Here is a 12,796-nt window from a genome sequence, read left to right on the forward strand (position 1 = left end):
GTGGGCCTTATATCTTGATCAGGTGATCGGAATTATCCGTAGTCAACATCAGCGTGCCAAGAACGGCCTAACAATCGGTATGAACCACGCCAGACAGCATTTTATCCAATGATAGGTTGTATTGGTAAACTAGATAACGACCATAGAATTTTCAAAATACTGACTTTAAACGAGATTTTTGAAACCCCTGCACCATCAACTTGGCGTCAGTAGCTTGCCTTTATCTAAAAACTTACGATACGCAAAACAAGCTCTTGCGTATCACACCGATGTTTAGGCCGTTCTTGGCACACTGATTTTGACTACAGATGATTCTGTATCTAAGGGACCAAGAGGTGTAACAAAAAGCAGCCTAGATTTTGCTCATTACCCCGATGGATCGTCGCTCACTCCCCCCCCCCCTTCTCTCTCTCGCTCTCGCACGCACATGCACACTTGGAACTAAACAAGACCAAATCTAAACAGTACTAAGGGTTGCAACAATGTATTTTAAAATCACGACATGACAAAATAGGCTTTTTATAACCTGCCGATTAAAAACTATCCCAAAGGAAGTACTGGCTGTTTAAAAGTGGGCTTTTTCCGAATACTACTATTTTTCCAAAAGACCTTAATTTAATTTAAGAAATGAAACTTATAATTATTTTCTTGATACAGGTATCAAAGGAAAAATTGGACTGACAACTTTTTTTTATCAATGCGCTATAAGTTTCATTTCTTATCATTTAAATATATGTTTTTTAAATAGTAAAACAAAGAGTTTCTCTCATCAACAAGCTTTAATTAACTTTCTTGAAATGGCGCAAAGGAATATATGAAAGTAAGAATGAAAACAGCAACACAAATGGCTGACGGAATGCGTTCAGGTCAGGTAGAGTTACTGCGCGGAATTAAATGGATTAGACGCCTAATTAAAGGTGCAATGGTTTTAAAAAACTGAATTATATATAAAGGAAGAGCGCAAGCGGTGACTGAATGTATGCTGCATTGTATTGGAGGAGACGTTGTGTCATGGGAACGGTGTAATTCGACTTGGCTCTATTTCAGTATCAAATCGCTGATTCCATGTCTCTGTTGGTCCCATAATGGAATGCGTTTTATGATCAAGGTCATGGCCATATGAGTCGTTTGACATGATGCTAGTTTGTTGCATATTAGTCTTATCATATCTGAGGGATCCCATGTCTCTATCAATATTGGTTGCAAAGTTATTACAGGTTTTATATTCATGGTCAGAGGTCAAGATCACTGGAGTCCCTTAACCTTGATACTAGTTTGTATGCCCTGGTATCTTCTTCCATTTCCGAAGACCCTAGGACGCTATCATATTTTTAAGTTATATCTGTTGAATTTTGGAACTAATTTTCCACATATAGGTCTATGTTGGACCTACCCCAAATATAACTTAACTCCATTTAAACTGAAAACAAAAACATTTCTACACAACTAGATATATTGCCTTATCACATCCTTGAGTTTCTAATACTTTCATCTACTGGTTACGGACAACGGCTGCGGACATTTTAAGGCAGAAGAACAAATAGCGGAAGAATAGTTAATAAGAGACAAGCAAATACAATACGTAAAGTGTGGGTGAGTTAAGAATACCAGTACATATATAATACTGGGGCGCGTTTTACAAAATAACTTACGACTTACGACCAACTTTACATACTGGAATTTTCCAGTTTATTGTAAGATCATTCACTCCAAATGCAAAATATCTTTTTTACGATATTGAAAATTAAGCCTAAAAAAGTTTTACTTCATTCACTCAAAGTAATAACAGTGTAATACAATTTAAGACTTGCGACTTTGCCGTAAGTTGTTTTGTAAAACGGGTCCCTGGTCTCCAGTGAATTAAAAATTCTGCAATGTGTTTCCAGTGTTATTAGGAGGAAGGTTGGTTGATGTAATTCATTGTGTTTGATTTCACAGTCTCTTTGACTGGTCCTCAACAATTCGCGTACAATGTGTCATTTTGGAGATGATCAGCAATGGCCTCATAACAAAACTGATATTCTTCCTGAAATTAGAAAAACACGGAGTTCTCTGTACATTTAATGTGCAAAGGAAAAGAAATCGTATTTACAATTGAGTGGAAAATGAAATTATTTCAATCATACCAAAGAAGATATGAACTCTGGCCGTCGGATTTGGAGTTGTCTTGTGATTGTAAATATGTCTACCTCTGTATCCATAGTAAGTTGTTCCAGAGCATTGGATACAACCAAGAATTGTCCACATCGCTTGGCCCCATCACTAAGTAATATACAATTTTATCTCATTACTCTGATGATAATAGAATTTATTAATTGAATTCACTTGCTATGCGATAAAATGACGCTTTATTTTCTGGAAGATATTTTGTTATTAGAAGCGATGTATAATTTTCGCAAGTGTTATACCGGGTATATTTCTGTTATTTCTAGAACAAGAGAGTACTTGGCTTAACCCTTGACCAAATTAGCCTTTCTTTAATCCCCAGGTCTGGATCTTCAAATAATTCTTAAGATATTACACATGTTTGGTAAAAAATACTAGTAATCAAATCAAACCTCGACAGAACCAGAATCCTTCCCTCGGGGTGGGTCCTTTCCTCCACCCTCGCTTCGTTGATGAGATCAAGTAAAACTCTCCGGGTTGAGGAGTCGCTTTCTCCTTTCCATCTTCTACATTCCAGTACACAAACGCTCATGCCACTAGCTCCCTGCAATCATGTGTTTGAGACGAAACTAATCTTGTATTATAAATATCAAACAGTACTTCATGAAATTTAAAAAGAAAAATTCATCAGAAAACTTTGTAAATGGACACCTGTTGGTGCAGAGTAATGCTAGTCTTGGTGACTGTGGTTGTTTGTGTACAATCTGTCATTTTAGTCGTGAATGCTCCAACCGTTTTGCTTTCATTTTTAGCAGGAAGCCAAAGTGAAGACTGAAAAAGAAAACACAAACTTTGGGCATAGCTACAATAACGACAGGATTCTCCCATACAAAATCTGAAACTCATGCCAATCGTAAACCGTCTTGAAGCATGTACCTAACTGCAATGATTGGTTGGTTTCTGAGGTTGCACAAGGAGTGTATGGTATTTTCGTCTAGACTACTTGCATTTTGTAATTAAATGTGTTTCTGTCGAGTTGAAAGATCGGTATTTTAATCCAGAAATAAAGTACAATGAAATAGCATAAATTTATTACATGTACATTTAGAAAGTTACACACAATACTGATGTTACCGAACGTAACCTCTGAGTGTGATATTTAAACCGTTATTTATAAAACAATTACGCTAAAAGGACATCCGGGGCAGTTTTGAAAGTTTACTGTGATGTTTACAACCGAAATCAATACAAATGTATAAAACACATACAAAGTACAATTTAAAAATTTTCTTTAAAAACTATGATGATTATCTCTGTTGTAATTCTGAGAAACTCATCCAAACTATGTAGAAAGGGTATTTTGGAAACCTAAAAATGTACTCACTCATTCAAACTACATAGAAAGGATAATGTGTAGACCTACAAAATGTATTCACTCATTCACACTACATAGAAAGGATAGTTTGTAGACCTAGAACATGTACTAACTCATTCAAACTACATATAAAGGATAGTTTGTAGACCTAGAACATGTACTCACTCATTCAAACTACATAAAAAGGATAGTTTGTAGACCTAGATTATGTACTCACTCATTCACACTACATATAAAGGATAGTTTGTAGACCTAGAAAATGTACTCACTCATTAAAACCACATAGAAAGGATAGTTTGTAGACCTAGAAAATGTACTCACTCGATACTACGAATTCCACCAAACCTTTCTATTTCATACCTATCAGTAGACTGCTATATGAGCATTGTCATCATATCAATAAAAGTTTAATAAATCACATATCGTAGAAGTTTCAACAGTTTAAATATCGGAATTCGTTAAATTGTTATGCGTACAATGATAGAACATTCCTTTTCTTACTCCAATTTAGCGATTGAGGTCACTCTACACAAATTGCCCTCACCTACAACATCACTGTACAACTTTGTGATAGACATTATTTTTTCTACATAATTAATATTTATGCTCAATGATGTTGCTATTGAAACATCTTTGGTACAATTTACAAGGCCAATTTCTTTCTTGTTTGAATTCAGCAAATAGACTAATGAAAAAGTGAAAATAACGAAGAGTGACCAATGTAATAAATCCTATAAAGAATACAACATTTAAGAAGAGGACAAACACGTTCACCTGGACACACTGGTCAGAGGTGATATCGGATGCCAAAGAAGCATTTCCTTTTGACCGGTCACATCCGCCATTTTGATCAAGTAAACTGAGTAATCCGTAGTCAAAATCAGCATGTAAAGAACAACTCTAGACAACTTTCCACCTAATGACGGGTTGTACAATATTTGCAAATTAGATCATTATCATGAACATAGAATTTACAAAATGCTGACTTTAAACGAGACTGTTGAAACTCACTAACAACAACATATTTGCCAGCAGATTGTCTCGATTTAAAAATTGTTCATAGGCAGAATACATTCTCGCATCTTGAATCAGTTGCAAGACAAACATCATATGCAGGTGATAAAGGAATATTGATACATACATATGGGAAGTTCACGATGAAGAAGCTCAAGTCATCCCATTTGTCATGCAGATTGAAATCAAATAATTATATAAATGTTCCATGATTTAAAAGTGCACATGAATTTTAATCTCTCAATATTAAATTTTGATGTTTATGTCCAACATCGTATAACTATAAATATTACACATGACGTCATTGTGACATCAGATCATTCCACAGTAACCTGACAAATGATTGGTAAATGAAAAGATACAAGACTGCTCATTATACAAATTGCAGGATTTTTTCTCGACCATACCGATTCAATTTCCACCAACGGGCTCAGGGATACAATTGTAGGTGCATAATAAGCCTTCACAAGTCTCAGGAAGACCTCTGTGTAATCTAGGAGAGGATGTTGAGCACTGATGAAATGGTCATTTCTTGTGAAAGACTGAAAAGGAAAAGGATGCAGAACGTATCCATAACGTATACTGTATGTATTGTTTTATCTAATAGCTGCATTCAACGTAAATGATTTATACATTTGTAGTAGTAAATTATGGTTATTTAAAACAATCTTGTAGTTTTCATATTGAAATGCTGTATACCTATATATATACGAATAAAAGTCATTGATCATACATAAAAATCATAAACTGCTCCCGTAAGGAGATCCATAAAATTTAAGCATATGTACGTTATCAATTGATAAGGTCTGTAAAATAAAGAAAAACAATGACAGAATTGTTTTGATCTATACAGAAATTAATATTTATTATGGACTCTTTGAAAAAGTTCAGCTTCTAGGAGTACATTTTGTACTTTTAATTGTTCTTAGGTCTGACCATTTTCACCAGCAAATGGGTTTACTCTACGTTGTGAGGACGGATGTATATCAGAAAACCCTTGCTAGAAAAAAATGGCGGTCTGATAAACATATCGCCCTCATGTTCTATTTACAAATGTATATATTACACAGCAGACAAACCTGTAAAGAAACTGCGTTGTAGTAGGTGCTCTTCCCTTTAGTGTTTGACAATGGACACATGTAACTTTCAACTGAAATGGTTTCAAGAAAAAATATATACAATTCATCAATCAGATGGGTTTTATGTCTCTGGGTACCCTATATATATAATGGCAGTTGATTGAGTCAAACTTAAAGGGTGGAGAGCTAATATGCAATTATATCAAAATGGAATGCAGGAGGCCTAGGATCGAGCCACCTGGATATATCTTGTCGGCAGTAAGAATGTATCTACATGTATATGTTACCATGTTAAAGTGAAAGCGCATTGTAAACTGTCTATATTAAAAGTGTGGTACCATTAGTGAAATGTAAATATTCAACTGTGATGAGGATTAATCATTAATCGGTAATATTCTATTACTATTGCAAGATGGCTAAACTGCGTTCTGTAGCACCAAGGTATTCATGTATTATACAAACTGGTTTACCAGGCAGAACACTGGGTGTGTAATTGGCTGATACGTTTTGCCGCCCTGTTTTGTAGTCTTCTTGTGTGTATTCTCGTCTTCCGGACAACAGGTCCTAGAAACAAGAACTGCAGATCATTATCATATCACATGTTACTGTGCAAAATCACAAATATCGTTCTAGAATATCCGACAAACTGTTCAAATCATTCAGGCTAAGATAAGTCGATATTTTATTAGAGATTCATATATAGAATCACCTGAAATTCAGCAGAAAGTGGTGATTTATTGGCTACTTCTCCGAGATTGATATAACAGGAATGATCCTGGAATTCTCGTAGAAATGTCCTGGTTGATACAGACCTTCCTTTTCCTCGGAATGATTCAAGTAATGCCAAGTAAACAACTCTGTATTGATCCTTAAATATGAATTGTATTATAAACGGGAATTAAAAAAAGCTTATTTTCTCTCTTTATATTATTTGTAATGATCTAACATTCTAAATTAACCGAATACACATATCTATATGAAAGGTGATGACAACGAACAGCGATCAATCTTATAACTCCCACAAGCAATACAAAATAGATAGGTGGGCAAACACGGACCCCCGGACACACCAGAAGTAGTACCAGGCGCCCAGGAGGAGCAAGGATCCCCTGTTGAACGATCACACCCGCCGTGAGCCCCATATCCCGATCAGGCAAACAGAGACATCCGTAGTCAAAATCAATGTGTCAAGAACGAACTAATGATCTGTATGAAACGCGTTAGAAAGCACCTGACGCAATGACAAGTTCCATTCATGAACTAGATCGTTATAACGACCATAGAATTTGCGAAATGCTTATTTCAATCGAGACTGTTGAAACCCCTCTGCCATCAACTTGTTTGTCAGTAGCTTGCCTCGATTTAAAAACTGACTATACGTAGAACAAGCTCTTGGATACCGAATCAATTGAGAGATATAAACACCCTATGTTGGTGATAATGGAATATTGCTACATAGATATGGGAAGTTGACGACGAAGAAGCTGAAATCATCCTGTTTGTCATACAGTTGAGTTGTCAGTTTGCCGTTAATGTCTACTTTCAATAAAATATCTAAGTATGAGGCAGAAGTGGACGACTCTGTGGTGTTTTTCATTTCGAGCTCACGGGTATATATCGAATCGAGATATGAATGAAAGTTATTATTGTTAATAGACAAAACGTCGTCGATATATCTAAATGTCAAATTGAAGACCACAGCAAGATATTTTTTCTTCTCGCGTAGAAGTTTTTGAATAAATTCTGCTTCATATGAATATAGAAATATGTCACCTAACAAAGGAGCACAATTCGTGCCCATGGGAATATGATATGTAACATATCAAGGAATACAGGCATGATATAGCACATCTACCAACAAATCTTTACAGAGAATTGAATGCTACTAACCAGATCTAGGACTTTGATTTCGAAGTTCCGTCTGAATGAGATTTGTTTGAAACACCTGAACACCGATAAACGACAACACACACGTAACAATTACCATTTCAATTGAAATTTATTATCTATAACCTATCATTGGGCCAAATGCTGTCTGACGTGTTTCAAATCAAATGTTAGACCGTTCTTAGCACACTGATTTTATTACGGATAACTCGGTTTACCTGATCAAGATATCCCGTAAAACTATCCACTTGGAATGAAAGAGACTAAAACACAGACTTACGTCGCCCTGGATCATGTTAGCACGGCTGTTTCTCATGGTTTCTACATACTGCCGGATATTAACTTTCCCGGTTATCTCCCCTCTCTTATTAAGCGCGTCCAATGCTATGTACGTCCCTGTCCTACCAATTCCTGCGCTGTATTGTTAAATAGAGGTCATTAGAAGTCTTCAATATAATCAACGGTTGAAATAGGTCATCAATATAATCAACGGTTAAAATGAAATTCATTAATATAATCAACGGTTAAAATAGAAGTAGCTGATATTATCAATGGTTAACATTCTAGTATATTAGACATGGATCTCAATTAGTCATGTATAGTAAAAACTTTTGATAAATAAGATTATTTTGGGGGAAAACCCTTCAACAATAGTGACATCATCAGCATGGTAAATTATATTGAAGGTAATCAAAGTTCACTAAATCCTGTCTGGTACGCGAAATTTTTAAAATCGAATTTCAGAATTTTGAATATATTTTGTGTCTTAGTTTGTACATTCCCAACAGTTTCTCATTGCTGTCATTGTCACAATTTGAGGTTTTTTATGCTTCTTATGGCGTTCCATAGTTTGTTCTCATCATATAGTCGTTACGGATAGTTGGTCACGGCTCTCAGACCGGTTTGTAAATGCTTACGTGTTAGTTCTGACCGGGCCGTGGAAGTGGGAAGGTGTGTCCACCCAATGTATGAAAATGATAGACCTATGTGGTCGAGAGTTTTACCTGTGTGGTTTACTGGGCCTGCATTGTATGTACATTTAGTACGGGTGTTCGAATGATGTTCCTGTGTGGAATGTGAGAACACAATTTTGAGCATTTTGCAGCGGTGAGTGTGAACTGTTTATTTTTGTTTACGTTAGGAAATTTTGTTACTCTATTTAAATTTATGTAACCAGTTTATTTGTATTACACAATATACCCGACATATGCAAGTTTTCAGTATATAATGTATATGTAAAAATCCCGACTGTTACTGTGTAATTATAGGTGACCAGCTGTGAGTGTTATTGTATGGCTCGAGCAGGTGCTCGCAACATGTATAACATGGCGTTCTGAGATATTTGAACAGCGTTGGAGAACGACCTATAGAAATACAGGAAATACGTTCACGGCTACAGAAACGTTGAGCGAGTGATGGACAAAGTGTCACCACGTGTCTGAAGATAGCCAACTACTGTTGTGTAAAGTGTGGTAACTCTTTAGTCAACGTATTTTGTTTCGCCATCCTGTGTAACATATTTCAAATTCGAGAGACAGGTCTGCTGGTGTTCTTACATAAGGCAACATAACCTAACACTTAGCTTTAGTCGGGTACACGTGTAATCGTCTGTAAATTCATATTTTGTTTTGTTTGATGATATTTTTGTTTTGTTTTTGTGTGTATGAGTGTTGTTGTGTGCATGTGTGTATGAGTATAGATGTTACTTGCTATATTAATGAGCACGATAATAAACTTATTTGCACATACTCTTGATCTTTCTTCAAAGAACGGTTTGCAGGGAGGGATTATTTCCATGCCATTATCACAAATTGTGACAATTTGGGGGCTCGTCCGGAAAGGAAATATTTTGAATAACAACTTCCTTACGCTGATTAAACTGAGCTTTGAAAATGGAGAAAGAGTTAGAGAAATTAGTAGAAATTGGGCAGAAGTTAGGTTTGCAAAGAGATAAGTTTTTGGAATATGTTAGAGAAAAAGAGAAAACTGAAAGAAAAATGGAAGAAGATAAACTGTTGAGAGAGGAGAGAGCAAGGGAAAGGGAGGCAAAAAGAGAACTGGATTTGCAGATAATGCAATGTGAGCAAGAAGCGAGGAGAAAAGAAAAAGAGTTAACCATGGAAATGCAAATGAAAGAATCAAACAGTCAAATGTCATTGTTAGAGAAACAAATCCAGTTAGAGAGAGTTAAAGCAGAAGCATTAGCATTAGAAATTAACTCTAAACATGAAAGTGTCACCATAGCCTCAGGTGTTCAAGGTCGTGCTAAGTTGCCTAAGCTTCCTCCTATTAATGATCAAAGAGATTGTATTGATGCTTATCTGCAAAGATTTGAAAGGTTCGCAGAAAATGCTAAGTGGTCTAGGGATACATGGTCAGTAAACCTTAGTGCATTGCTCACAGGTACTTCTCTTGAGGTTTATTCTCGTTTGTCGCCCGGAGATGCATTTGATTATGACAGGCTCAAATGTTCATTGTTTCAGAGATTTAGATTATCTGAGGAAGGGTTTCGTGAGAAATTCAGAGGTACTAAGCCAGATAAGGGCGAGAATCCTCCTCAATTCCTCGAGCGCATAGACAATTATTTAACAAGGTAGATGGAGCTCGCGAAATCCCCACCTACGTTTGAAGGGTTAAAAGATCTAATGTTGCGCGAGCAATTCATTTCAAGTTGTAGCAAGACACTTGCTACCTTTCTGCGTGAACGTCATCCAAAATACATTAAAGAAATGACGTGTTTAGCTGAACAATTTATTGAAGCGCACAGTGTTTCTTCATTTTCTTATGACCGCACAAATTATCGAGTAGAGACCGATGATGTGAGATCAGTTTCAGCAGAGGTTCAGAAGAAATCTTTGCCAAGTGCAGGTAAGAAAAAAAAAATGTTAGGAATGCGGACGTACAGGTCACATAGCTAGGGATTGTTTTGATAGGTTAAAGAACGGATATCGTCCCAACGCTAACAAATGCGCGGCAATGTTAACTACTGATGCAACCTATCAAACGACTTCCCGATCTGGAAAGACACAACTCCCGAAAATAGATGTTGAGGATGAGAATCAACAAAGGAATCAATCCTTTAAGTCAGGTAAACATGTTGGTTCTTTGTGTATATTGTCGGATAAGTTAAGATATTGTTGCATACAGGACAACCAAGTAACGTTACGTTGTGGACATATATTACCTGTCATTGGTGGAGCTTGTCGGGTTTGTCATGATATGCCAGTTTTAGATGGGTATGTAGGCAATCATTCTGTCGAGGTTCTGCGAGATAGTGGATGCAGTGGTGTAGTGGTGAAACACAGTCTCGTTTCTCAAGATCAACTGACAGGACGGAGTGTGGAATGTGTCCTCATTGACGGAACTGTCCGGAATGTTCCAGAAGCATACATTAACGTACATACACCTTTCATATCAGGTAAGGTAAAAGCTCTATGTATGAACAATCCAGTCTATGGTTTAATCACAGGTAACATTATTGGCGCTAGAGATCCATCAAATCCTGACCCAGAATGGGACAATCGCAGGAATTATAAGAATGTAGTGGAAAAATATCCGCAGGAAATGGTGAAAGGCTTAGCAGTGCAGACTAGAAGTCAAATTCAGAAGGAAAAGGAGAAATATAAATCACTGAAGGTAACGAGCATCACTGACAATTTGATCTCAGCAGATGATATGGGAGTTGCACAGAAAGAGGATGCTACACTAGATAAGTATCGGGAGTATGCAAGGACTGGTACGCGACAATTCACAGGACAACAGAATGTGTCTTGGTTTGTCATGGAAGATAATTTGCTTTTCCGATATTTTCAGTCTCCTAAGGTGAGTAGCAATAAAATCTTTAGACAATTTGTTGTTCCATCACCACATCGTATTACAGTCATGAATCTTGCACAGGATTGTGTATTGTCTGGTCACTTGGGAGTGAAAAAGACGACAGACAGAGTGTTGTCGAATTTTTATTGGCCAGGAGTACAAGGAGACGTAGGAAGATACTGTAGGTCTTGTGATGTGTGTCAGCGAACCGTACCAAAAGGTAAAGTATATCCTGTTCCACTAGAGTCCATGCCCCTCATCGATACTCCATTCGAGCGAGTTGCTGTAGATTTGATTGGACCCATTTTTCCAGCAACCGATCGTGGAAACAGGTATGTACTTACCATGGTTGATTACAGTACTAGATATCCTGAAGCTGTTGCACTCAAGGGCATCGAGACAGAACGTGTTGCTGAGGCATTGTTTGAATTCTTCACTAGACTTGGTATTCCTAAGGATATTCTATCAGATATGGGAACCCAGTTTACATCTAACCTGATGAAAGAGGTAGGTCGTTTACTTTCTATTGTACAGCTAACAACAACTCCATATCATCCCGCTTGCAATGGTTTAGTGGAGAAGTGCAATGGAACACTCAAACAAATGCTAAGACGTATGGCCGCTGAAAGACCCAAGGATTGGGACAGGTATGTAGCACCTTTGCTGTTCGCATATCGCGAAGTTCTTCAAGAAAGCATGGGATTTTCCCCTTTTGAATTATTATATGGACGAACAGTTCGTGGACCGATGTCAGTAGTACGAGAGATGTGGACAAAGGAACTAAAGGATCCAGAGGTCAAGAGCACTTATCAGTATGTGTTAGACTTAAAAGAACGTTTAGAAGAAACATGTGAATTAGCAAAAAAGTAATTACAGAAGTCCAGTCAGCGCTACAAGAAATACTACGACCGGAAAACAAAGTAACGTTCGTTTAGTGTCCAAGACAAGGTCTTAATCTTCCTCCCTACATACAACAATAAACTACTCATGCAATGGAAAGGTCCGTTTACCATTGTTTATAAATCTGGTAAGGTTGATTACAAAGTTGATGTTCAGGGCAAAATCAAGACTTTCCACGCCAACCTTTTGAAGAAATACGTCGGACGAAAAATAGATACTAGTGAAGTTCTAAGTTCTTGAGCTATCATAGAGGAAGACGCATTTGAGAATTCAGATAGCGAGAGTGATTTTCCTTTAGAGGTACCGCCTGCCGAAGCTAAGGAAACATTTGACGACGTGCATGTTGATAAGGATCTGACTACACAGCAACAAGAAGACGTCAGAGAGATTCTTTCAGAATTCAAAGATGTTTTATCGGATCTACCTAATCGTACTCATTTAGCTCACCATGAGATTCATCTGACAACTTCAGATCCTGTCCGTAACAAGCCGTATCAGATTCCATTTGCTTTACGTGATTCCGTTAGGGACGAAATCAAGAAAATGATTGAGATGGACATTATAGAACCTTCCGAGTCTCCATACTCCAGCTCTATTGTAATTGCAAAAAAACTGATGG

The 12,796-nt window shown here is 37.0% G+C and overlaps 1 protein-coding gene across 1 annotated transcript in view; it reads right to left on the minus strand.

Annotated features, from left to right (window-relative positions):
- Window positions 1-509: 509 nt before the first annotated feature.
- LOC125669163 (receptor-type tyrosine-protein phosphatase epsilon-like) overlaps window positions 510-12,796 on the minus strand; it is a 343,285-nt gene continuing 330,998 nt past the window's right edge. The window contains exons 18-26 of the mRNA XM_056163852.1: window positions 7,742-7,877; window positions 6,284-6,442; window positions 6,045-6,138; window positions 5,575-5,645; window positions 4,903-5,037; window positions 2,818-2,937; window positions 2,559-2,710; window positions 2,127-2,262; window positions 510-2,026 (exon numbers count right to left, since the gene is read on the minus strand). Coding sequence (XP_056019827.1) covers window positions 1,955-2,026; window positions 2,127-2,262; window positions 2,559-2,710; window positions 2,818-2,937; window positions 4,903-5,037; window positions 5,575-5,645; window positions 6,045-6,138; window positions 6,284-6,442; window positions 7,742-7,877 — 1,075 coding nt within the window. The 3' untranslated portion in view covers window positions 510-1,954. The remainder of the gene's footprint in view (window positions 2,027-2,126; window positions 2,263-2,558; window positions 2,711-2,817; window positions 2,938-4,902; window positions 5,038-5,574; window positions 5,646-6,044; window positions 6,139-6,283; window positions 6,443-7,741; window positions 7,878-12,796) is intronic.

This window comes from Ostrea edulis, chromosome 4 (assembly GCF_947568905.1).
Source record: "Ostrea edulis chromosome 4, xbOstEdul1.1, whole genome shotgun sequence".
Classification (NCBI taxonomy): Eukaryota; Metazoa; Mollusca; class Bivalvia; order Ostreida; family Ostreidae; genus Ostrea; species Ostrea edulis.